Source organism: Hyperolius riggenbachi, chromosome 7, assembly GCF_040937935.1.
Source record: "Hyperolius riggenbachi isolate aHypRig1 chromosome 7, aHypRig1.pri, whole genome shotgun sequence".
Taxonomy (NCBI): Eukaryota; Metazoa; Chordata; class Amphibia; order Anura; family Hyperoliidae; genus Hyperolius; species Hyperolius riggenbachi.
The window spans coordinates 319,887,015-319,913,041 of NC_090652.1; the positions used below are offsets into that span (position 1 = coordinate 319,887,015).

General features: G+C 47.9%; 1 protein-coding gene across 1 annotated transcript in view; it reads left to right on the forward strand.

Annotated features, from left to right (window-relative positions):
- Positions 1 to 23,253, forward strand: part of LOC137525259 (E3 ubiquitin-protein ligase DTX3L-like) — a 49,700-nt gene extending 26,447 nt beyond the window's left edge. The window contains exons 3-5 of the mRNA XM_068246283.1: positions 1,521 to 2,978; positions 18,827 to 19,044; positions 22,213 to 23,253. Of these exons, the coding sequence (XP_068102384.1) occupies positions 1,521 to 2,978; positions 18,827 to 19,044; positions 22,213 to 22,282 (1,746 nt within the window). The 3' untranslated portion in view covers positions 22,283 to 23,253. The remainder of the gene's footprint in view (positions 1 to 1,520; positions 2,979 to 18,826; positions 19,045 to 22,212) is intronic.
- Positions 23,254 to 26,027: the final 2,774 nt, after the last annotated feature.

Sequence of the window (26,027 nt, forward strand, 5' to 3'; positions counted from 1 at the left end):
AAACCGTTTTAAAGTTTGTTTATAAACAAACAAAATGGCCACCAAAACAGGAAGTAGGTTGATGTACAGTATGTCCACACATAGAAAATACTTCCATACACAAGCAGGCTGTATACACCCTTCCTTTTGAATCTCAAGAGATCATTTGTGTGTTTCTTTCCCCCTGTTCTCATGCACTGAAGTTTCAGGCTGCTTGTTTCTTCCTGCAAACAGCTTTGCCCTTGTCTGTAATTCTTCAGTATGTGAAAGCCCAGCCAGCTCAGAGGACGATTTATCCAGCTTGTAAAAGATAAGAGAGAAGAGAGAAGCTGCTCTAATCTAAATAACACACTGGCAGTGTGCAGAGAGGGGCCTGGAAGGGTGAGTTCATAGCAGAACCACAACACTGAAGAACTTGGCAGCCTTCCAGACACAGGCCGACAAGTCTGACAGGGGAAAGATACATTGATTTATTACAGAGACAGTGATAGTATAAAGTGCTGCAGTAAGCCAGAACACATTAGAATAGCTTTTGGAACTTGTAGGATGATAAAAAACAGGATGCAATTTTTGTTACGGAGTCTCTTTAAGGATCACCCTTGTTTCTGGCAGTTTGGCAATGATCTGCCTCCAATGAAGCGAGGGTGATCCATGGGAAACGCACCAGGCCACTGCATGCACTTTAATTTTTTTCTTTCTATCTAATAAATATTTATCACTTAACTAATGATGCAAATGGCCTGTGATCTACTAATATCCCTATCCGGCCGAGGACTCCTCTGAAGAGCTTCAACAGTTTCCATATTGGATCCCTGGACGGCGCTTCCACACAGATGGGCCAATTGAGATCGAGGACAGATCAGCAGTGGTTTATGCACCAATATCCTTGTATGCTGTCAGTATTGACATTTTCAGCCATGTAATAAGGTTAGGCTCTCTGCATAGAGGCCAGGATCTAGCTTATACTTTTACACACAAGCAGCTATTTCTTCTTATCTTTGTTACACTTTGCCGGCTGTATTATTATTATTATTTAGTATTTATATAGCGCCGACATATTACGCAGCGCTGTACAGTGCATATATATATATATATATTGTCTTGTCACTAACTGTCCCTCAAAGGAGCTCACAATCTAATCACTACCATTGCCATATGTCTATATTATATAGTGTAAGTACTGTACTCTAGGGCCAATTTTTTTTTTTTTTTAGGGGGAGCCAATTAACTTATCTGTATGTTTTTGGAATGTGGGAGGAAACAGGAGTGCCCGGAGGAAACCCACGCAGACACGGAGAGAACATACAAACTCTTTGCAGATAGTGCCCTGGCTGGGATTCGAACCAGGGACCCAGCGCTGTAAGGCGAGAGAGCTAACCACTATGCCACCGTGCTGTATTGTGGTTCTCTACGTATTATGGTTCTCTACGGATGAACAGCTGCATTACTTGTGTTTAAAACCTCTGAACTATTTACTGTGTGCACCGAGTGTCATGTGGAGAATGCCATATAAAATGTTGTTTCTGATCTGTTCTTTTCAGATCTTTACAGCAGCTGCAGTAAGTCTTCGAACAGACATAACGGACAAGACTTTGAGGGAAAAAATGGCAGAGAAGTTTCCAGACGTCGCTGTGAAAGTATCTAAAGATGGTGCACAGGTGAAGGGAACATACAAGCAAATAGGAGCTGTGTATCTCAAGCAGAAGCTAAGAGTACCTGAAGAGATGCCTTCATCCAGACAGAGTGAGGAGACTCTCCCAGAAATGAAGACAGACCATGTGTGCGTCCCAACAGCACTATGTGACTATGTTATGGAGGTTTACCAAATGAAAGTGCAAGACATGGAGGGACAATATAAAGTGAAGCTTGTCCCTGAACCCAGAGAAGATGGAACCACATATATAAAGTTCATTCCTCAGGGACCGGGTTCCTCAGTCGAGGCAGCCAAGGAGAGGTTTACTGAGAAGGTGCAGACCACCATGACTGACTGGAGCATGGAGACTGTGGATTCCTCCTCTGCCCTCCTGCCATTCTCTGACATCAAACAATGCCTGAGATCCCAGTTCAGTAACCTCCTGGTGATACAGGAAGGGAAGAAGATCATTCTGCGTGGCCCTAAGGAGGAATCAGTCCAGGCAAAGAAGTGTTTAGAGAAAGGCCAGTATGAACCAACTTATCCTCCGAGGTCTGAACCGGCTCATCCTCCGAGGCCTGTGTCCATCTCCAACAGGGACATGAAGACTGAGATCCCGGTTGATGCGAGGCACTTGGATATCCTGAGGAAATTAAAGCACCAGGAAATATGTGACATTGAGAAGAAATATAATGTGATGTTGGCAGAGAAAAAAGAAAAGAACGGTATTAATATCACATTCACACCTGTAAATGGGTCCCCTGACCTTTCCCCCCACGCAGCTCACAGCTTCATCACCCTTCTGCAGGAAACCTTCTTCAATATTAAGCAGAAAGTAATCCCTGTAAAGTCTGATGTCTCCCAAGTCAGTGTTCTTGAGGAGCAGCTCCATTTGGGAGGCATAAATGTCATCATGGAATATTCCAAGGGTTCTGTGGTAATCCTAGGCCAACCAAGCCATGTCGCCTTTGCTGAGGAGATTCTCACTGGCCACCAGAAGCTAGGCAGAGCTCCAGCAGTGGCTCCCCCTAGAGGTAACACTGAGGAGCCAATGGAAATCAGTGATTCTGCCAGCAGTAAACCAAAAATAGAAGAAGAAGAAGATAAGTGTCCAGTCTGCCTGTGTGAGATAGAAGATAAGGTGCCATTTCCTACGTGTAAGCATGTTTATTGTAGGCTATGTCTCCAGAGACTCATGTCCCATAAGCCCATGTGTGCAATATGTGGGGTCACCAGTGGGGAGGTCAGAGGAAACCAGCCAGATGGAACCATGACCTGCAGAACATCTGGTTATAATAGCCTGCCGGGGTTTCCTGAATGTGGGACCATAGAGATCTCCTATCACTTCCCAGGTGGCACCCAGAAGGTGAGAGTCATTATCAGAATAACTGTGACAGCCATTCACTTATCATGACATAATTTTCTGGGTTTTAATTCACGAACATATTACATTGGGGTAATATAAACAGCAAATCCCCAGCAAGGTATATGAGCTCTTCATTTCTGTTGGGTCATCGTGGCTGTTAGTGTTGTCCGGATCATGAACGATACGGATCTTTGATCTGAATCTATTTTGTGAGTAGAATCATCAAAATGAGTGATTCGGATCACAAAGGGGCGGGGTCAGGAGCGACACGCCCCCCTCAGCGGGCAGCGGGGTCCAGAGATGGATCGCTCTGTTGGAGGGGAGCCAGGGACAGGTAGATGAGAGAGAGGGGACATGGGTGCCACTGCCAGATATGTGTAGAGCACACTTACTGGCTATAATAACGTGCTGATCATTATAGGCTGTCTGTTCCGTAGTTGTGCACAGTGAACACATTGGAAACTTTTGGCTCAGCTCAGTAACTTTGCAGGCACTGTGTTCCTCCTGCACTTGCTCTAAACAGCTGCACTTCACTTCTGGGAATGCTTTCTTTCACTGTGCGACGTTTGCATTCATAGTATACAGATGCACATATAGGTGAAATATATTTAAAGCATATGATTGCAGCATGTGGGTATTGTGTGCAAACAAACATTTCTGCTCTCTGCTCGTCCCTCCTCCCTTCTCTGTCCACTCCCTGCCCTCTGTCCATCTTCTCCCCTTCTCTGTGTGTCCACCCCTCTCCCCTTCTCTGTCCACTGCAGGGAAAGTCCTGTCCTGCTAGTCATTTCACCCCGAATGCTTCGGTAGTAAAAGGATCCGAGATTCGGATCAAAGATCCGGATCTTTTCAATGATCCGATTCGAATCATTGAAAAGATCCGAACTTCCCATCTCTAGTGGCTGTAGAGTTTTCTTCTTCTGTTCTTCATTCTGTTTCTCTCTGTACTTCATGTCTTCCAATGTAAAGACATCCTGATAAACAACCAGAATATTCAGAATTCTGCACAGTAGCTGAACTTGTACAAACATAACTATAACTAGTGCTCGCCAAAACAGTTTTACCGACTCTCAATCTGCCTCTGACACAGGAGACAAGGATTCGAATCTTCAGCTCTTTCTGTTTATTAAGCCAGCACCTATTCAGTAAGGACACCTTGGGCAAGACTCCCTAACACTGCTACTGCCTATAGGGTACCCCCTAGTGGCTGCAGCTCAGGCCTAACACTGCTACTGCCTATAGAGCACCCCCTAGTGGCTTTAGCTCTGGCCTAACACTGCTACTCCCTATAGAGCGCGTCCTAGTGGCTGCAGCTCTGGCCTAACACTTCTACTGTCTATAGAGCACCCCTAGTGGCTTCAGCTCTGGCCTAACACTGCTACTGCCTATAGAGCTCCCCCTAGTGGCTGCAGCTCTGGCCTAACACTTCTACTGTCTATAGAGCACCCCTAGTGGCTGCAGCTCTGGCCTAACACTGCTACTGCCTATAGAACTCCCCCTAGTGGCTGCAGCTCCGGCCTATCACTGCTACTGCCTATAGAGTGCCCCCTAGTGGCTGCAGCTCCGGCCTAACACTGCTACTGCCTATAGAGCACGTCCTAGTGGCTGCAACTCTGGCCTAACACTGCTACTGCCTATAGAGCGCATCCTAGTGGCTGCAGCTCTGGCCTAACACTGCTACTGCCTATAGAGCGCCCTCTAGTGGCTGCAGCTCCGGCCTAACACTGCTTCTGCCTATAGAGCGCCCCCTAGTGGCTGCAGCTCTGGCCTAACACAGCTACTACCTATAGAGCGCCTCCTAGTGGCTGCAGCTCTGGCCTAACACTGCTACTGCCTATAGAGCGCCCCCTAGTGGCTGCAGCTCCGGCCTAACACTGCTACTGCCTATAGAGCGCCCCCTAGTGGATGCAGCTCCGGCCTAACACTGCTACTGCCTATAGATCGCCCCCTAGTGGCTGCAGCTCCGGCCTAACACTGCTACTGCCTATAGAGCGCCCCCTAGTGGCTGCAGCTCTGGCCTAACACTGCTACTGCCTATAGAGCGCCCCCTAGTGGCTGCAGCTGTGGCCTTACACTACTACTGCCTATAGAGCGCCCCCTAGTGGATGCAGCTCTGGCCTAACACTGCTACTGCCTATAGAGCTCCCCCTAGTGGCTGCAGCTCTGGCCTAACACTGCTACTGCCTATAGATCGCCCCCTAGTGGCTGCAGCTCCGGCCTAACACTGCTACTGCCTATAGAGCGCCCCCTAGTGGCTGTAGCTCCGGCCTAACACTGCTACTGCCTATAGATCGCCCCCTAGTGTCTGCAGCTCTGGCCTAACACTACTACTGCCTATAGAGAGCCCCCTAGTGGCTGCAGCTCTGGCCTAACACTGCTACTGCCTATAGAGCGCCCCCTAGTGGCTGCAGCTCTGGCCTAACACTACTACTGCCTATAGAGAGCCCCCTAGTGGCTGCAGCTCTGGCCTAACACTGCTACTGCCTATAGAGCGCCCCCTAGTGGCTGCAGCTCTGGCCTAACACTGCTACTGCCTATAGAGCACCCCTTAGTGGCTGCAGCTCTGGCCTAACACTACTACTGCCTATAGAGCGCCCTCTAGTGGCTCCAGCTCTGGCCTAACACTGCTACTGCCTATAGAGCACCCCTTAGTGGCTGCAGCTCTGGCCTAACACTGCTACTGCCTATATAGCACCCCCTAGTGGCTTCAGCTCTGGCCTAACACTGCTACAGCCTATAGAGCGCCCCCTAGTGGCTGCAGCTCTGGCCTAACACTGCTACTGCCTATAGAGCACCCCCTAGTGGCTGCAGCTCTGGCCTAACACTGCTACTGCCTATAGAGCGCCTCCTAGTGGCTGCAGCTCTGGCCTAACACTGCTACTGCATATAGAGCACGCCCTAGTGGCTGCAGCTCTGGCCTAACACTGCTACTGCCTATAGAGCACCCCTAGTGGCTGCAGCTCTGGCCTAACACTGCTACTGCCTGTAGAGCGTTCCCTAGTGGCTGCAGCTCTGGCCTAACACTGCTACTGCCTATAGAGAGCCCCCTAGTGGCTGCAGCTCTGGCCTAACACTGCTACTGCCTATAGAGCTCCCCCTAGTGGCTGCAGCTCCGGCCTAACACTGCTACTGCCTATAGAGCGCCCCCTAGTGGCTGCAGCTCTGGCCTAACACTGCTACTGCCTATAGAGCGCTCCCTAGTGGCTGCAGCTCTGGCCTAACACTGCTACTGCCTATAGAGCCCCCCCTAGTGGCTGCAGCTCTGGCCTAACACTGCTACTGCCTATAGAGCGCCACCTAGTGGCTGCAGCTCTGGCCTAACACTGCTACTGCCTATAAAGCGCCCCCTAGTGGCTGCAGCTCTGGCCTAACACTGCTACTGCCTATAGAGCGCTCCCTAGTGGCTGCAGCTCTGGCCTAACACTGCTACTGCCTATAGAGCCCCCCCTAGTGGCTGCAGCTCTGGCCTAACACTGCTACTGCCTATAGAGCACCCCTAGTGGCTGCAGCTCTGGCCTAACACTGCTACTGCCTATAGAGTGCTCCCTAGCGGCTGCAGCTCTGGCCTAACACTGCTACTGCCTATAGAGCCCCCCCTAGTGGCTGCAGCTCTGGCCTAACACTGATACTGCCTATAGAGCACCCCCTTGTGGCTGCAGTTCTGGCCTAACACTGCTACTGCCTATAGTGCACCCCCCAGTGGCTGCAGCTCTGGCCTAACACTGCTACTGCCTATAGAGCATGTCCTAGTGGCTGCAGCTCTTGCCTAACACTGCTAGTGCCTATAGAGTGCTCCCTAGTGGCTGCAGCTCTGGCCTAACACTGCTACTGCCTATAGAGCTCCCCCTAGTGGCTGCAGCTCTGGCCTAGCACTGCTACTGCCTATAGAGCTCCCCCTAGTGGCTGCAGCTCTGGCCTAACACTGCTACTGCCTATAGAGTGCCCCCTAGTGGCTGCAGCTCTGGCCTAACACTGCTACTGCCTATAGAGCTCCCCCTAGTGGCTGCAGCTCTGGCCTAACACTGCTACTGCCTATAGAGCTCCCCCTAGTGGCTGCAGCTCTGGCCTAACACTGCTACTCCTTATAAGCACCCCCTAGTGGCTGCAGCTCTGGCCTAACACTGCTACTGCCTATAGAGTGCCCCCTAGTGGCTGCAGCTCTGGCCTAACACTGCTACTGCCTATAGAGCTCCCCCTAGTGGCTGCAGCTCTGGCCTAACACTGCTACTGCCTATAGAGTGCCCCCTAGTGGCTGCAGCTCTGGCCTAACACTGCTACTGCCTATAGAGCTCCCCCTAGTGGCTGCAGCTCTGGCCTAACACTGCTACTGCCTATAGAGCTTCCCCTAGTGGCTGCAGCTCTGGCCTAACACTGCTACTCCTTATAGAGCACCCCCTAGTGGCTGCAGCTCTGGCCTAACACTGCTACTGCCTATAGAGTGCCCCCTAGTGGCTGCAGCTCTGGCCTAACACTGCTACTGCCTATAGAGCTCCCCCTAGTGGCTGCAGCTCTGGCCTAACAGTGCTACTGCCTATAGAACGCCCCCTAGTGGCTGCAGCTCTGGCCTAACACTGCTACTGCCTATAGAGCTCCCCCTAGTGGCTGCAGCTCTGGCCTAACACTGCTACTGCCTATAGAGTGCCCCCTAGTGGCTGCAGCTCTGGCCTAACACTGCTACTGCCTATAGAGCGCACCCTAGTGGCTGCAGCTCTGGCCTAACACTGCTACTGCCTATAGAGCTCCCCCTAGTGGCTGCAGCTCCGGCCTAACACTGCTACTGCCTATAGAACGCCCCCTAGTGGCTGCAGCTCTGGCCTAACACTGCTACTGCCTATAGAGCTCCCCCTAGTGGCTGCAGCTCTGGCCTAACACTGCTACTGCCTATAGAGTGCCCCCTAGTGGCTGCAGCTCTGGCCTAACACTGCTACTGCCTATAGAGTGCCCCCTAGTGGCTGCAGCTCTGGCCTAACACTGCTACTGCCTATAGAGCGCCCCCTAGTGGCTGCAGCTCTGGCCTAACACTGCTACTGCCTATAGAGTGCCCCCTAGTGGCTGCAGCTCTGGCCTAACACTGCTACTGCCTATAGAGCGCTCCCTAGTGGCTGCAGCTTTGGCCTAACACTGCTACTGCCTATAGAGCGCCCCCTAGTGGCTGCAGCTCTGGCCTAACACCGCTACTGCCTATAGAGCTCCCCCTAGTGGCTGCAGCTCCGGCCTAACACTGCTACTGCCTATAGAACGCCCCCTAGTGGCTGCAGCTCTGGCCTAACACTGCTACTGCCTATAGAGTGCCCCCTAGTGGCTGCAGCTCTGGCACTTTGAGTCCACCAGGAGAATAGCGCAATAGAAATGTTATTTGTAATTGTCAATCTGTGCTTCTGAAATGATCTAGAATCTGGTTGGCTGCTGCAGTCATGTGTCTGGACACATTCTCAATTTATTTGTAAACGAAATGGTTGTACTTTAAGAGCACAGAGCAATACTGTCCTACATCCACCCCAACCCCCAACCCCCCCCCCCCCCCCCCCCCATCAACACCGTCACTATTTCCTGTAGGTCAGGGCTTACCTTACCTGGCCACATCCTCACCACCAGGCATCAGTAGCTCCTTCTCCTGGGCTAAATCCCTGGCTTCAAATGCCAGTCCAAGATCCCGTACCTAAGCTGGCGGGGTGTGTTTAGTAGTGCAGAGCAGGCTTCACCTTCCCTAACTAAGGAAAGGACCCGCCGGGGGTCATAAAGGATTTTAGCACTGCTGAATTAGTAAATGCTGGTCCTTGTCTTTGGTAAGTTTTTTCCCACTATAGAAAGGAATAGAACATATGCAGTTTTCCTGGAATGCATTGATTTCACCCCCACACAAATTCCTCTGAGTTCAGTATCTGCAGCCACCTGAGGCAGCCTATCCCGTGTCTACTGAGAAGGTGCAGAAGACCATGAGTGACCAAAGCCAGGAATCCCTCCACTGGTCACCCGTCATTCCCTGACACCAAACACCTGATAACAGCTCAGTGACTTCCTGGTGATAGAGGAAGGTGACACGGATCATCCCTCGTGTTCCTAAACATGACTTATTCCAGGAAAGAGGGGTGCAGAGAAGGGCGTCAATGATCCCCCTCCCCCCCCCCAGGAACGTCCTGTATACCTCCAGAGGATAGAAGAGGGGGCTGATCTTATGTGATTGCATGCCTGCTCTACAGATATGAATATATATATTTCATGTCCAGCAAACACAATTACCACACTCACTGCATGCACCGCCTGCCACCAACCACCACAGGCACCATTATCGGGCATCCCCGTAGGCAGAGCATTTGTCCTCCCTGGTGCCACTTTTCCTAAGATCCGAGATGAAAAACTAACTATAACAAGTAACTTGTCTATATATCTTATCTAAACTTTACATAGTTTACACAGCATATCTAGCTGCAAACAGCTTCAACAGTGTATGATGATTTATTTCTGTGATACAATGAGACCAGCCATGTTCTGGTTGTCACATTGTCACAGGCTGAGGGCTGGAGATGCTATCAGCTTGCCTGTGAGTAAATTCAGTCCCCTCTCCTCCTCCCCTTGAGGAATGCCCTATAAACTATATGAAAGGAACACAATTATGTAATGAGTAAAAGTTCATCTCGGATCCGAATCTTCTAAGTTAAGAAGCTCTCAGCCGAGCCAGCTGGGCTGCACTGCACACGCGCGGACCTTTTGCCGGGAGAGTTCTGCGCCCGCCTGACTCCCAGGGACAGGAGCATAACCAGGCTGTGTGTGCGGCTGAGCTGAGCATGCGCAGTGCAGCCCTGCTGCGTATATCGCTCGTTCCAGCATGGGTACAAAGAGCGCAGCTGTGCATCAGAGGAGAGTAGAAGGAATCTTCCATATGGGCACAGGGGGCTAAACGCCCGCTTACACACCTCCCTTAGCCTGAGAGCTATTTTTTTTCTTATAATGTGGCTCAGGTCCATTTACATACACGGATATTAGCTGCACACTTCCTCTACATCCTTTATGACCTAGGTTCTCAACGTGTGGTAATCATACCCCAGGGGGTACTTCTGAAGGTTCCAGGGGGAACTCAGGCTTGATATACTTGACCAAGAATTACAAATTTAGTTTTAGAAAATGATCAATCTTATTTAAAAAACACCAAATTAGTAGTGTTTTAGCTCATTAAAAGTAATAGTAGATGCTTGGAAATTGTTTAGAACCAATTATCATGTATTATGTTTAAGTATATACCATATATGCTCGAGTATAAGCAGAGTTTTTGAGGCCAAAAAAGTGGCCCAAAAGTGGGAGTCTCGGCTTATACTCGAGTCAGTCATTACTGCCCCCCTCCCCCGTGTGCTCCCTTCACCGCAATGTGTAAAAAAAATAAATGCTGAGCCGCGCTATTGATTGTGCGGCCCCCAACCCCGCTTGTCGCTATGTGTAAAGTAATCCGCGGCCCTTCGAATTGCTGCTATGCGTATAATAATCCACGTGCAGCGCCTCCTCCACTTGCCGCTATGTGTAAAGTATGGTAATCCACAGGATATTCCCTCTCCCCCAGACCGGAGGGTATGGCCAACCTTTGAAGTGTCCTCCATGTCCCCCGGGTATCAGGGTATGCAGCTGCGCGTTAGCGATTCTTCCTGAACCACGCTGTGTTGGGATGCCTCTCTTCCTGTCCATCGCAGGCTCTTTGCTATGACACCTGCAGTGGCACGTGATAAGAGACGCCACTAGAGGGCGTCATAGCAACAAGCCTGGAACTGACAGTAAGAGGCATCTCGGCGTGGTTCGGGAAGAATCGGTCACGCTATGCTGCATACCCTGATACCCGGAGGACACTTCAAAGGTTGGCCATACCCTCCGGTCTGGGGGAGAGGGGAATATCCTGCGGATTACCATACTTTACACACAGTGGATAGCGGAGGAGGGGCACGTGGATTATTATATGCATAGTTGCAATCTGTGGTGGGGGGAGGCGGATTACTTTACACATAGCAGCATGCGGGGGACGGGGGGCACTCTATCATTATTGCAGCTCAGCTTTTTTGTTGCACATTGTGCTGGAGGGATGGGGGCCATGCTGTCATTAGCGAAAGAAAAGCATCCGATAAGAGGTTAGAGCTTTTCTGGATTTTTATGAACTGTGTTTCAAAGTTCCCTCTCTTCCTTCCCCCTGGGCAATCATGTTCAGTTTAATTGCTATGGTTATTGTAGTCTATAGTAATCATTATTGTGCTTACATTTAGATATGTATTAAAGGCACACAATGTGGTCCGTTGGAACGCTTTATGACTGGTTCACACTGATCGCAGTTGCAATCGACTACCAAATGTGCCATCGCTGCAGCACTCTGCATGTGATAACAGCTATTTTATTGTACAAGATATTGATAGGAGGGAATGTGAGTTAAGTTCTCACTGGGCCTACATATTTTTTTACAGCGTTTCTCTCTATATACCTGTATACAGTCTTTGGCCTTGATTCATCATTGTCCTTTGAACACCACGTAGCAACATTCTGAATAGGGCTTAAAGTGAATGTTTACCGTTGTTAAAAAAAAAAGTCAGATACTCGCCTAAGGAGAGGGAAGGCTCGGTCCTAATGAGCCTTCCCTCGCCTCTCCCGGTGCCCGGTCCCGCGCAGGATCCCCCGTGGCAGTATTCGACCAGTTCGGTCAAATACTGCCACTTCCGCATGCCGAAGGGAGCCTTCGGGAGCACTCGGGCTCCCGAAGACGGGCCGCTTCACACTACGCATGCGCGAGCGCCCTCTATGACGCGCTCGCGCGTGCGTAGTATGGAGCGGCCCGTCTTCGGAAGCCCGAGTGCTCCCGAAGACCTCCGAAGTCCCTGCGGCGGCGGACGCGAACGCGGGAGCCAGCGCAGCACCGAGGGCACCGGGAGAGGAGAGGGAAGGCTCATTAGGACTGAGCCTTCCCTCTCCTTAGGGGAGTATCTGACTTTTTTATTTTTAAAACGGTATCCATTGGCTTTAACACCTGGACCAGGATTCTGGAAGTGGCTTGGGACAATCCCTCAATTTCACCAGCTACGGCTTGATAGGAGCCTTTTCTGAAAAAATGTAGTGCAGCTAGCCTCTTTCCCTGAAAATAAGACCTACCCTGAAAATAAGCCCTAGCTGGAATTTTGCGCATGCTTCAAATATAAGCCCTACCCCAAAAATAAGCCCTAGCGGAAGTTAAAGAGGAGGAAGAGGCAGCCAGTAAGTGGGGACACAGTGGTGCGGTGCCAATCAGACAGTGAACCTGTCATCTCAGCACACAGCAAGGTTATCAGCAGTGTGCAGGGAAGACAGGGCAGGTGCCTGATCAGCACAGTAGCATACTTGCAAATCCATGAACATCACAGTACAAAGGAACAGGAAATGTTCTGCCGAGACACTTCCTAATAGAAATATAAGACATCCCCTGAAAATAAGCCCTAGCACATCTTTTAAAGCAAAAAATAATATAAGACACTGTCTTATTTTCGGGGAAAGACGGTAGCAAATTAGTTAACCCTGGCACTGCCTGTGTTCTCTTACAAGATGATTCAAGAGAAATGCAGATGTCCTGTTATAGCAAATAAATCTATTCTCTTGCAAATTGATATGGTTCTAGACCTTATTCTTGTCCTTATGTGCCTTTGAATCACTCTCAGCTGATACATAACCACTTCACATGGCTCCATCTTCTCTGTCAGCAATGATCTGACAGGAATAACGACAGAGCAGTGAAGGAGATAACTAATCCTAAATGTAACGCTAAGCCACGCCCACTTTCATTTTCATGAATTGCACTCTCTTCCGTTTTATCGCCTCATTACCGAATGATTACCGAATGCTCGCTAACAGCTGTAGATAACTTTGATGAATCCTGCAATCAACTTCACGAATTCGGTATTTTACCAAGCTGTCGGTAACTGATTTGAGAAGTCTTGATGAAGCGAGGCCTTTGTTACTGACCTAATGCTGTTCCATTTCCTATCCTCAGCCTATACTCGGGTCAATCATTTTTTCCAGGATTTTTAGGTAAAAGTTGGGCGGGTCGGCTTATACTCGATTATATATGGTATTTGTCAAGGAGTACTTGGGATAATGTTTACTGTGCTAGGGGGTACTTGGAGGGTACAGGGTTTTAAAAGGGATACATACCAATAAAATGTTGAGACACACTGCTCTAGAACCTAGGTTTTCAAAGTGTGCTACGCATACCCCAGGGGGTACTTCTGATGGTTCCAGGCGGTACTCTGGCTTGATAAACTTGGACAAGAATAATAAATTTAGAGTTTTTAAAAAAATGATAAATCTTATTTAAACAACAGCGAATTAGTATTTTAGCTAATTAAAAGTAATCGTCAATGCTGGGGCATGGTTTAGAACCAATTATGTACTAGGATTAAATATATATTTGTCAAGGGGTACTTGTGATAATGTTACTATGCTGGGGGGTACTTGGTGAGTACAGGGCATTACAAGGGGTACATACTAATAAAATGTTGAGCAACACTGGTCTAGAACAGGGATATGGAAGCTGCAATATTTATATCCTTTTAAACCATACCAGTTGCCTGGCAGCCCTGCTGATCCTCTGCCTCCAGTACATAACACCACAGTCGCACAACCAGTATGCAGATCTGGTGCTATTTGTTAAAGTGAACCCGAGGTGAGCGGTATACGGAGGCTGCCATAATTATTTCCTTTTAGACAATACCAGTTACCTGCCAGCCTTGCTGATCTATTTGGCTGCAGTAGTGTCTGAATCACACCAGAAACAAGCATGCAGCTAATCTCGTCAGATCTGACATTATCAGAAACACCTGATCTGATGCATGCTTGTTCAGGGGCTGTGGCTAATAGTATTAGAGGCAGAGGATCAGCAGGACAGCCAGGCAACTGGTATTGCTAAAAGGAAATAAATATGGCAGCCTACATGTACCTCTCACCTCGGGTTCACTTTAATTATGACCACCTGCGTGTTTCATTCGCAGCAAGAAACTGTCACTGACATATCGGTAGCTCAGGAGGCGGGGCAGGGACACCAAGAACACTCCTGTTCCCTTTGCCGCAGTTTACCATTCAGCCTCAGACCCTGAGGGAATCCTGAAGACAGTCAGTACTGCAGGCAAATTAATCTTTTGGATTGGTTGGTGAGTCCACACACAGTACAATTTGGATGGTATGTACAATTGATACAAGCTGCGATCTCGTAGAGATTGGGTCGCTACCACCAATTATATTTTAGCGAGCGAATTAGCAAGAAAATGTAAAGAGACTTTGGCTCAACTTACAGACAGTGAATGTTCACACCTCAGAAAAAATATTATCTCCATATACTGTATATACAGTGAGTTGCAAAACTATTCGGTTCCCTTGAAGTCTTCCACATTTTGTCACATCACTGCCACAAACATGCATCAATTTTATTGGAATTCCACGTGAAAGACCAATACAAAGTGGTGTACATGTGAGAAGTGGATCGAAAATCATACATCATTCCAAACATTTTTTACAAATAAATAACTGCAAAGTGGGGTGTGCGTAATTATTCGGCCCCCTGAGTCAATACTTTGTAGAACCACCTTTTGCTGCAATTACAGCTGCCAGTCTTTTAGGGTATGTCTCTACCAGCTTTGCACATCTAGAGACTGAAATCCTTGCCCATTCTTCTTTGCAAAACAGCTCCAGCTCAGTCAGATTAGATGGACAGCGTTTGTGAACAGCAGTTTTACAGATCTTGCCACAGATTCTCAATTGGATTTAGATCTGGACTTTGACTGGGCCAGTCTAACACATGGATATGTTTTGTTCTAAACCATTCCATTGTTGCCCTGGCTTTATGTTTAGGGTCATTGGCCTCGATTCATCAAGACTTATCGAATTGGTTAACGACAGTTCGGTAAAATACCAAATTCGTTAAGTTGATTTCAGGATTCATCAAATTTGTCTACAGCGGTTAGCAAGCATTCGGTAATAATTCGTTAGTGATGCGTTAAAACAGAAGAAAGTGCAATTCATGAAAATATAAGTGGGGGTGGATTAGCGTTACATTTAGGATTAGTTCTCTCCTTCACTGCTCTGTCGTTATTCCTGTCAGATCATTGCTGACAGAGAAGATGGAGCCATTTGAAGTGGTTATGTATCAGCTGAGAGTGATTCAAAGGCGCAGAAGAGCAAGAATAAGGTGTAGAACCATATCAATCCTCCGCCACCTCCGAATGGCCTACAATCAGAGGTGCGCTGAGCCCCCAAGAAACTGCAAACGCACCTTGAGCCCAAACAGAAGCTCTGCATATACACCAAAAGCAAGGCTGCTAAGTGGGAGCAGCTGACCAAAAATGAATTAAATTAGTACTGTAGGCCCTTCGGAGGCGGCCTGGTGATGCGCTGATCCACCTTTTGCGCAATTTTCGATTTTACTTGGTAGCGCACCCAGGCTATGCATATGCATAGGTTAGGATTTAGTTAGTGTTAGGCCCCTCCCATAGTGGGGTTGACTTCTCCGCAGTGGGAGGGACGAGTACTTAATAGGTTGCATGCAAGCTGTTACAGGAAACCAACATCCTCCAGTGGTAGACAGGTTATGTGTATGCTCGGTGTGTATTATATCCCACAAGTGGGGCTTGCACTCTCTTGCAGGTAGGCACTTGTCTGTTTTTAAGTAGCGCTGTTCATTTCTTTGCTATGTACTCATTTAATTCATTTTTGGTCAGCTGCTCCCACTTAGCAGCCTTGCTTTTGGTGTATACGCAGAGCTTCTGTTTGGGTTCAAGGTGCGTTTGCAGTTTCTGGGGGGGCTCAGCGCATCTCTGATTGTAGGCCATTCGGAGGCGGCCTGGTGATGCACTGATCCACCTTTTGCGAAATTGTGAGATTGTCCCAAACCACTTCCAGAATCCTGGTCCAGGTGTTAAGCCCTATTCAGAATGTTGCTACGTAGTGTTCAAAGCAGGGCTGTGGAGTCGGTACAAAAATACTCCGACTCCTCAGTTTATGAAACCACGACTCCGACTCCAACTCCGGGTAACCAAAATGGCCCCCACTCCGACTCCTTAGTCTAATATTTAACAGGGCTGTGGATTTTGTACAAAAATCTTCCAACTCCGACTCCTCAGTTTATGAAACCACGACTCCGACTCCAACTCCGGATGCCCAAAATTGCTCCGACTCCACAGCCCTGGTTCAAAGGACTGCCTTTTTACCCACAATTCCACGGGAATCTTATGGACTTGTGTTAAATTACTGCTGTAAAATGGAAATATCGACACGTTACCGAATTGTTATCGAATTCACACAGAATGCGGAAAAACCTTGATGAATACAACTAGAAATAGATAAACTTCGAATTCGGTAATTTAACAAACTGGAAAAAGTTATCTCAAAGACAATGATGAATCGAGGCCATTGTCCTGCTGGAAGGTGAACCTCCACCCCAGTCTGAAGTCTTTTGCAGTCTCCAAGAGGTTTTCTTCCAAGTTTGCCCTGTATTTGCATCTTCCCATCAACTCTGACCGGCTTCCCTGTCCCTGCTGAAGAGAAGCACCCCCCAAGCATGATGCTGCCACCACCATATTTGACAGTGGGGATGGTGTGTTCAGAGTGATGTGCAGTGTTAGTTTTCCGCCACACATAGCGTTTTGCATTTTGGCCAAAAAGTTCCATTTTGGTCTCATCTGACCAGAGCACCTTCTTCCACATGGTTGCTGTGTCCCCCACATGGCTTGTGGCAAACTGCAAACGGGACTTCTTATGCTTTCTGTTAACAATGGTTTTCTTCTTGCCACTCTTCCATAAAGGCCAACTTTGTACAGTGCATGACTAATAGTTGTCCTATGGACAGAGTATCCCACCTGAGCGGTAGATCTCTGCAGCTCGTCCAGAGTCACCATGGGCCTCTTGACTGCAATTCTGATCAGCGATCTCCTTGTTCGGCCTGTGAGTTTAGGTGGACGGCCTTGTCTTGGTAGGTTTACAGTTGTGCCATACTCCTTCCATTTCTGAATGATCGCTTGAACAGTGCTCCGTGGGATGTTCAAGGCTTTGGGAATCTTTTTGTAGCCTAAGCCTGCTTTACATTTCTTAATAACTTTATCCCTGACTTGTCTTGTCTTGTCTTGTCTCTTAGACAACCTCTGAGGCCCTCACAGAGCAGCTGTATTTGTACTGACATTAGATTACACACAGGTGCACTCTATTTAGTCATTAGCACTCATCAGGCAATGTCTATAGGCAACTGACTGCACTCAGATCAAAGGGGGGCGAATAATTACACACACCCCACTTTGCAGTTATTGATTTGTAAAAAATGTTTGGAATGATGTATGATTTTCATTCCACTTCTCATGTGTACACCACTTTGTATTGGTCTTTCATGTGGAATTCCAATAAAATGTGGAAAACTTCAAGGGGGCCGAATACTTTTGCAAACTACTGTATATGGACATGTCAGCCAGCAGCAAGGCCAGTCTCTACACTAATGGTGCATGCAATCATGTCCTACACATACAATGAGGAATCAATAAATATCTGATAGGATAAAAGCCATAGAACTGGTGCTCCCCCACGATGTCTGACTGAGCCCAGCATAGTAAGGGGCCCCTGGCCCTGTGAGCGACATCAGGCCAGTCAGATCTCCAGGCTTTCTAAGTCAAGGATGTGCTCATTGTTGCTGTGAATGGGACACACATGTGGTCATAATAACAGAACAGCTGATCTGCATACAGGTTCTGGGTCTGTGGAATACAGTACTGGAGGCAGAGGATCAGCAGGGCAGCCAGGGAATCTGCATTGTTTCAGGTGCGTGACTCAAACTCTGCTGAAGCCAGAAAGGTCGGCAGGATGCCGGGCAACTGGTATTGTTTAACGGGATATATACATTAAATGTCAGCACCCATATCCCTCTCACCATAATGTCAAAGGAGACCAGATACATACAAGTTCTATACATACCCAAGGCTTCCTCCAGCCGCATCCGCACAGATCGCTCCCACTCCGCCGTCCTCAGCCTTCTCTATCGCTGGTACCGGGGCCCGTCACTTCAGCCAGTCGTGGCCAGTTTTACGTATGCGCAGTTCACTCTCTCCAGTGGAGAATAGTACTGTACAGGTGCAGTAGCTCCCAGCCGCCAGAGCAGAGGCGTATCTAGAGGGGTGCAGGCATGACTTGTGCCACGGGCGCCACAGCACCATGGGTGCCATGCCTGACCCTGTGCTTCACTGGCCTGCCTGCCTCCATGGCTCCCTTGTCATTCAGACCTCAGATCAGATTAATGCTGTTATCTGGGGAACATGGCTACTTAACTTATGCATGTAGGGTTCACCTTGCTTAGTGTTAGAACAGAGGACAGAGAGTGAATAGGAAGAGCTATTTCCAAAAAAAGAAACCTCAGTAATATCCTAAGCCAAAACACACAAGCAACCATAACACATGTACGCGAGAAATGATGCTGTTTTTAGAGGGGAAGGGGGCTGTGACCGAAGAGGGGGGCGCAATTTCATTGTTTGCCATAGGCACTATATTACCCAGATACGCCCCTGCGCCAGAGAGAGATGGAGAGAGCGCACTGCACATGCTCAGACTGGACGTTGGTGACTAAAGTGATGGGACCCGGTACCAGCGATAGAGAAGGCTGAGGACGGGGGTATGGGAGAGATCTGTGCACATGGGCTAGAGGAAGCCCCACCGTTGTACTTGGCGAAATAAATTCTGATTCTCTATGTATAACACTTTAACTATTTTCCATCTCTGGTACACTTAAAGCAGAAATTGTGAATTACTGGATGAATGTTCAATGATCATCTGTGAGTCTGTCCCTTGCTTCACCTCCTGAGTGACTTCCATCATTTCTCATTATTCAGGAAAATCATCCTCACCCGGGAAGGCATTACTCCGGTACCAGCCGCACAGCGTACTTACCGGATAACCCGGAGGGGAGGGACATCCTGCAATTGCTGAGGAAGGCGTTTGACCAGCGACTGATCTTCACTGTGGGAGACTCTTGTATCACCGGTGCTACAGACACCGTAATCTGGAATGATATCTCTCATAAGACCAGCGTGACTGGCGGCTCACAATAGTAAGATGCAAACTGTGTCTGCTGTAATTATCTGTACACCGATACCAGGCTAGATACAGACTGCAGGGGTGCGTTTATCTCCTGCCCTCCACCTTCTATCCGTCCATCAGATAATTCCAGAGATTCGGGGCTCATTTAGAGGATCAACCTTAAAAAAAGAGAAACCATTCAATGTACAGCTCTGTCTGAGCACTGCAAGGATTGGCGGGTGCCAGCAACTCACCTGCTCTGCTGTGTATCATTATACGCTTCTTGTAACCCCACCCTCCCCCGCCCACCTCGGAGCGCTTGAAGTGTTTGTTAGCTCTGTGGCCCCAGCCTAATAGGTGGCTGGCGAGGGGGGGGGGGGCTATGGCAACGCATGTGGGCGTGGCCACAGAACCTCAAAGGCTTCGGCCAGTGGGGAGGGGTCGGAGTTTCTGATATATAATGATTTGCAGGTGAGTGGGTGGTTACTAACTGGCCCCCGCTGATCCTTGCAGCGCTAGTACAGAGCTCTACAGCTAGTGCTCATTCTCACACGTTATCTGAGGGGGCGGGAATTAGATCTACTTACCTGGAGCTTCTTCCAACCCCCCCAGTCTATCTGGTCCCGCGTTGTAGTGTTCCTTCCCCCCCCCCCCCCACCACACACACAGATCCCTGATCACAGCTGATCGACGGTTTCTGCACGTGCTCGGTCCCTTACCTGCACCACCTTGGGGGCGTTCCCATGGCAGAGAGCATTCTGCACATTTGAAGACCAGACAAGCTTAAACTGTGCTAGCAGAGATGGCTCTCGGCTATGGGAGCAGGATTGAGAGAGGCGCGCGGACGCGCAGGCGCTGTAGTGGTGCTTCAGAGGAGACAGCAGCACTGTGGTAGTGAGGCTGAACTGCAGCGAGGGACCTGATAGACTGCAGGGGCTGGAGAAGCCCCAGGTATGTGAATACTACCCCCCCCCCCCAGCCCAGATATCCTGTAACTGGCAGCAATAAGACATTCCCTGTACTCCTGGCAGGAACCGTCACTCTCCAGGGATAGACTTCATCAGCATGGAACAGCCAGAGCAGGGTCATCCACCAGGCAACCTAGGCAGGTTCTTGGGGCCTAGCTTTTGTCAAGGGGCTCACCAGCCACCTTCTCTGACCTCTCTAGACTTCAGCTCACCAAAAGGACCACCATGGGGACCCAAATCAACTACCTTGCCTAGAGCCCCATTACAGCTTAATCCATCTCTGGTAACAGTTTGTACTGATGGGCCCAACAGCTCAGGATCAGACCTGGCTGTCAGTTTATTACCCAGCTCAGGCGTGAATCTGATTGGTTGCCTGGGAGCAGCACAGACAGTTCTTATGACAACATCCCTGGAAAAACGAGGACACCCCCTACTGATTTCCCCTGAGCTGGAATACAGGGTAACGCAGGGAACACACTGGTCCTGGTGTTCTCTCTGTGACTTCAGGAGTCCTAGTACACAACATTCCATATTACAGCACAATATACTGTAACTGGGAACACATGCGGCAAATGTTTGGGTTCCCTAAACTCCACCCCTCTGTATAAGCCACGCCCCTTTCCGTATGATATAAAACCACACAAGGTAATGCAGATAATAGCAAAGACAAGTAGAAAATACCAACAATGTGCAGATACCACCAATGACATGCAGAATGCACCAAATATAGTGATCAGTAGATCTTAGGGCTAAGCAGGTAATAGTAATCAGGCAGGTGACAAGCAGTGATAAATGGTGGGTAGACAAGTAGGCGGGTGACAGTGGCAGTGATATTCAATCAATTGTGACAATGAAAGGATCGATCAGTAATGATAGAAAATCTTGGCCACGAGGGCTCAATCTGGTGCACGACGATAACAGCATTCGATATCAGATGGACCAACAGACCGGAAGTGTATATGTGGTCTTCCCCCCCCCCCCCCCCCAGCACACACACACACACACTTCCTCATGTGCAGTGTTGAAAATTCCCTTGTCACACCGGCGTGAATCCTGGCCTTGTCACGTGACACCAACACATGTAGGATGTCACTAAATGCGGCTGGTGTCACGTTGTACAGGTGCCTGCTGTGATGCTGGTCACTGCCCTATACCACAGCAGATCCTCAGACTACTGCCTACAGGCAGGTAACTGTACAGAAGAGCATTGTGGGTGAAACAAGATGATTGGACAATTCCCCCTCTCCCCCCCCCCCCACCAAAACATGCCCGACTGTGCCCGGCATTAGTGATTGCATCAGTCGGCCAGAGAGGGGGCGTCCTGTGCCCATCTCACCTCCCATCAGTGTCTATGGCTGGCTATATGTTACCATAAATAGGATTCATGCCCTGCCCAGTATTGGGTCAGATGCCGGTCACCTCCCAGCATTAGTGACCTCTGCAGATGACCGGTCCGGGGGGAAACTCACATTGTCCAATACAGATTTTCACAAACTACCTCTGTGCTGGACAGCCAGTTGCGATTCCAGAATCACTCTCAAAATACTTAGATTTTGCAACTTTCTGGATCGATTTTGAGGAAAGCGATTTTGGACCATCACTTTGTCTCAATGATCCAAAAATACTGATTTCATCAAAATCGCAATCACTCAGTGAGTTATCTCATTTCAGATAAGTGTGCTGCTTTTGGATTCAGTCAGCAGAACTCGTGCTGTAAATTCTTGGAAGGCTTTGAATTCTCTCTGCCAGCAGAAAATATAGAAACTGAAAGCAGGTCTGCTGTTTTCTCACACTTCCCCCTAGTGACAAGTGGCCATAAATACACTACAGCAGTACTAATTAGAAGAAAGAAAATGTATGCTATTTCTAATGTGTTGACATTAGAAATAGCATACTTTTTTTTTTTTTTTGCTAAATTGCCGTGGGGCACCTGCAAGCCTGTAAATAAATTGGCTGCTGAAGGTTTAATTGGCCTATCACTTTTGGGATCCCTGGTGGCTACAAGTGCTGCAGTGGTCATAGCCCTTATTGTTTTACTGAGTGTATGGCCAGAGTCAGGATTTGTTTACAGCCAACATTGTTGTATACAGCGGAAGCATCACAGAGCTGGGGGGCAGCTGTACATTTTACATTAGGTGGGGGAGGGGAGGGAGTATATTATACACTGTGTGGGGAAGGGGTTACTTTTCTCACTGGTAGTAATATGTTCTGATGATTATTTTCTTTTGTAGTTTTGGGTATCCGGATCCCCATTACCTGAAGCGCGTCCGGGGTGAACTGAAGGCGAAGGGAGTTGAATGACACTCTGGAGATTATACTGATTATCTATCTATATTTGCCCTGCAGCTAATCATCCTATTGGAGATTATACTGATTATCTATATGTGCCCTGCGGCTAATTATCCTATTGGAGATTATACTGATTATCTATATTTGCCCTGCAGCTAATCATCCTATTGGAGATTATACTGATTATCTATATGTGCCCTGCGGCTAATCATCCTATTGGAGATTATACTGATTATCTATATGTGCCCTGCGGCTAATTATCCTATTGGAGATTATACTGATTATCTATATTTGCCCTGCAGCTAATCATCCTATTGGAGATTATACTGATTATCTATATGTGCCCTGCGGCTAATCACCCTATTGGAGATTATACTGATTATCTATATGTGCCCTGCGGCTAATCATTCTATTGGAGATTATACTGATTATCTATATGTGCCCTGCGGCTAATCATCCTATTGGAGATTATACTGATTATCTATATGTGCCCTGCGGCTAATCACCCTATTGGAGATTATACTGCATATCTATATGTGCCCTGCGGCTAATCACCCTATTGGAGATTATACTGATTATCTATATTTGCCCTGCAGCTAATCATCCTATTGGAGATTATACTGATTATCTATATGTGCCCTGCGGCTAATCATCCTATTGGAGATTATACTGATTATCTATATTTGCCCTGCAGCTAATCATCCTATTGGAGATTATACTGATTATCTATATGTGCCCTGCGGCTAATCATCCTATTGGAGATTATACTGATTATCTATATGTGCCCTGCGGCTAATCACCCTATTGGAGATTATACTGATTATCTATATGTGCCCTGCGGCTAATCACCCTATTGGAGATTATACTGATTATCTATATGTGCCCTGCGGCTAATCACCCTATTGGAGATTATACTGATTATCTATATGTGCCCTGCGGCTAATCATCCTATTACTATCACTAATAAAAATATGGCAAGAAAATCCCAGAGTCTGAATGCATCATTGTAAAATGTAAGGACATTGTGTGTGGAAAGGGCGGGGGGGGGGGGGGGGGTAACACGAAGGCTCTTCCAACGTGTGTGAGTGTTTGCGTTTTATTAGCGCTTGCTGGGCGCTTGTGTAAAAAAAAAAAATCCCTCCCGTTTACTTTCATGAAAATCGCTGCAATCACATTAGTTTTTTCCGCGATTTTAATGAAAATGAATGGGAGTGATTTTTTTTTAACAAGCGCTCAGCAAGCGTTAAGCAAACGCAAGCGCTCACAGAAGCGCTTATACTGTGGATCCGAAGATTGGATTAAAGGTTGAGAAGTTTTGATATGAACCTTTAGCTGTGTTTCTCCTGGATTCTTTTCCTTATTGAGTACATGATACAGACAACTCTCTGCTGGACCGGGGCAACAGACCTCATGTTACTGGGGCTAATAATTGAGATGACACAAACATTCTATTTTGCTGCTACAAAATCAGAATGATGTGATCTCAGCAGAATTCAGAAAATGTCTGTGTGGGAGTGTACTTTACTCCTCCCCCCTTATTCATGCTCAAAGGACTTGTCACTAGCACAGCAGGTCAGACACAATACGATTGGGCTTGTTTCCACTAGGGGTGATGCGCAGAGTTTCCGTGCATGTGAATTTAGATGGGGAATCACATCTTACAGAAGGCAGTTGGCTGCTTCCAGATTCGCACGCAGGGAAACCACGCAGCATTTTTTTGCATGCTGCATCTGACTCCCCATCCTCTTCATAGCTGTCAGCACAGCCAGAGGAATCCAGACACATTCTCGCATCAACACAAGCGATAGTGCATCCGTTTTGGAGGCAAGCTGGCGCAATGTCCTCAGACCTCTCTCAGGCCGCATCCACACTATAAGCGCTTCTGTGAGGGTTTGCGTTTGATTAGCGCTTGTTAAAAAAAAAATCACTCTCATTCACTTTCATTAAAATTTCTGTAAAAATCGTGATCCCTTAAATTTTTTTGCATGCGTGATCACGTCGATTTTTGCGCGATTTTTACTGCGATTTTAATGAACATGAATGGGGATGATTTAACGAGCGCTCAGCAAGCGCTGATCAAACACAAGCGCTCACAAAATCGCTTATAGTGTGGCTCCGGCCTGAGGAAGTTGTGCCGTACGTTTCATGGGCAGTCCAGCCTCTGCTGCCACCTTCTGGCTGGGATGTAATGCAGCTGAGGGGCAGTGCTTGTAACGCCAGGCGGCAGCGTAGGACACGTGGGGCGCTAGCTGCAGGGGCCACACTTGGATGTAATGGAGCTAGTCTGGTTTAGGGGACCCAGCAGAAAACTTCATAGGGAAATTTTTGTAACATGACTGGTGAATGGCACCTTCTCCAACTGTGAGGTTACCAATAGGCTGTAGTAAACTACGCCCACACTATCCGGCCAATCACAAAGCTTCGTGCTGTAGGGGGTGCTGTGATTGGAGAACTGTTCCCTATGAGGTTTCCTAGTGTAGCATTAATGTGACTCCGTATGATGTTTCTCCAGTATGCTAGGATTAGGAAGTAACCGCGCAGCTGGAGAGGCCCTGTCCACCCAATCACTACGAGGACTGGAACCTACTACAGAGATTTTTGTGAGCGTTTAGGGAGCAATTCAAACCGCAATCGATTTCCCTAAACGCTCAGCTAGTGTTAATGGATGGGACAGATTCCACTGGAGCCATTGCGATTATCAATTCGCAAAACGCAGGACATGCAGCATTTTTAGCGGTTAGCGTTTCTGCAATGTAAAGTATATAAATTCTGGCCTAATCGCTCGTCAAAACCTACACAGAGCGATTTTGATACATTACTGCACACTGCAAAAATATTAAAATTAATTGAAAGGACCAATATGAATTAAAAACGCTAATCGCTACACAATCGCTGGCAAAATACTTACACTTTTTTAAATTGCTCCCGTAAACGTTCATGAAATTGCTTACAAACCGCTCATACAAAACGCTAGCAATTGCGATTAGCGTTAGCGTTTTGTAGTGTTTTCCAGGCCTAACTGAATTTTTCTATGAGAATTCCTGCTGGGTCTCCTAAACTAGACACAAGGGCATTATGGTTACCATGGTAACTGGAGGCTTTTTTGTACCACTGCGCATAGATTTTTGAGTACATTTGAATTCAGCGCCGGTAGACTTGGGCACAGGATACAGCTGTAATATGGCTGGTCCTGCTTCTGCACAAGTCCGGGCCAATTTAATTACTATTCCCCCTCCAGGCCGCCATGGATAGTGGGGGAATGAAATAATTCGGCTTCCAGCGATTGCTGGAAGCCGAATTATTATGATTTTAAGCAACTTCAGGTTCTTCTTCTGACGGAGCCAACGTTACTCACTGAGTGCCGCTATAGACTGAATCCCTGTATAATCTATGGCGGCGCTGGCTGCACCCAAATCTAGCAGTGCTGAAAAGCACTGCTCCGTAGATTTTTGGCCAAACATGTCACAATTTTTGTGCAGTTACTATTGATGTATAATTAGTTATTCAACTCCCATCAAAATTGGTGGCCAGAAATGTGTAAATAAAGCAATTGCAGAGAGTCTGTGATGGTCATTTTGGATGCGCTGAGCAGCTGTTTATCAACATTTATGAAACCAGCCTTCCTCTAAATGAGGTTCATAAATGTGTGTGTGTGTGGGGGGGGGGGGGGGGGGGGGGGGGGGTTTGACTGGCATAACTTACCCTTTGGGGGGGCTGCTCCCTAGCCCCTCAATGCCCCATCTGTAGGCTGGCCTCT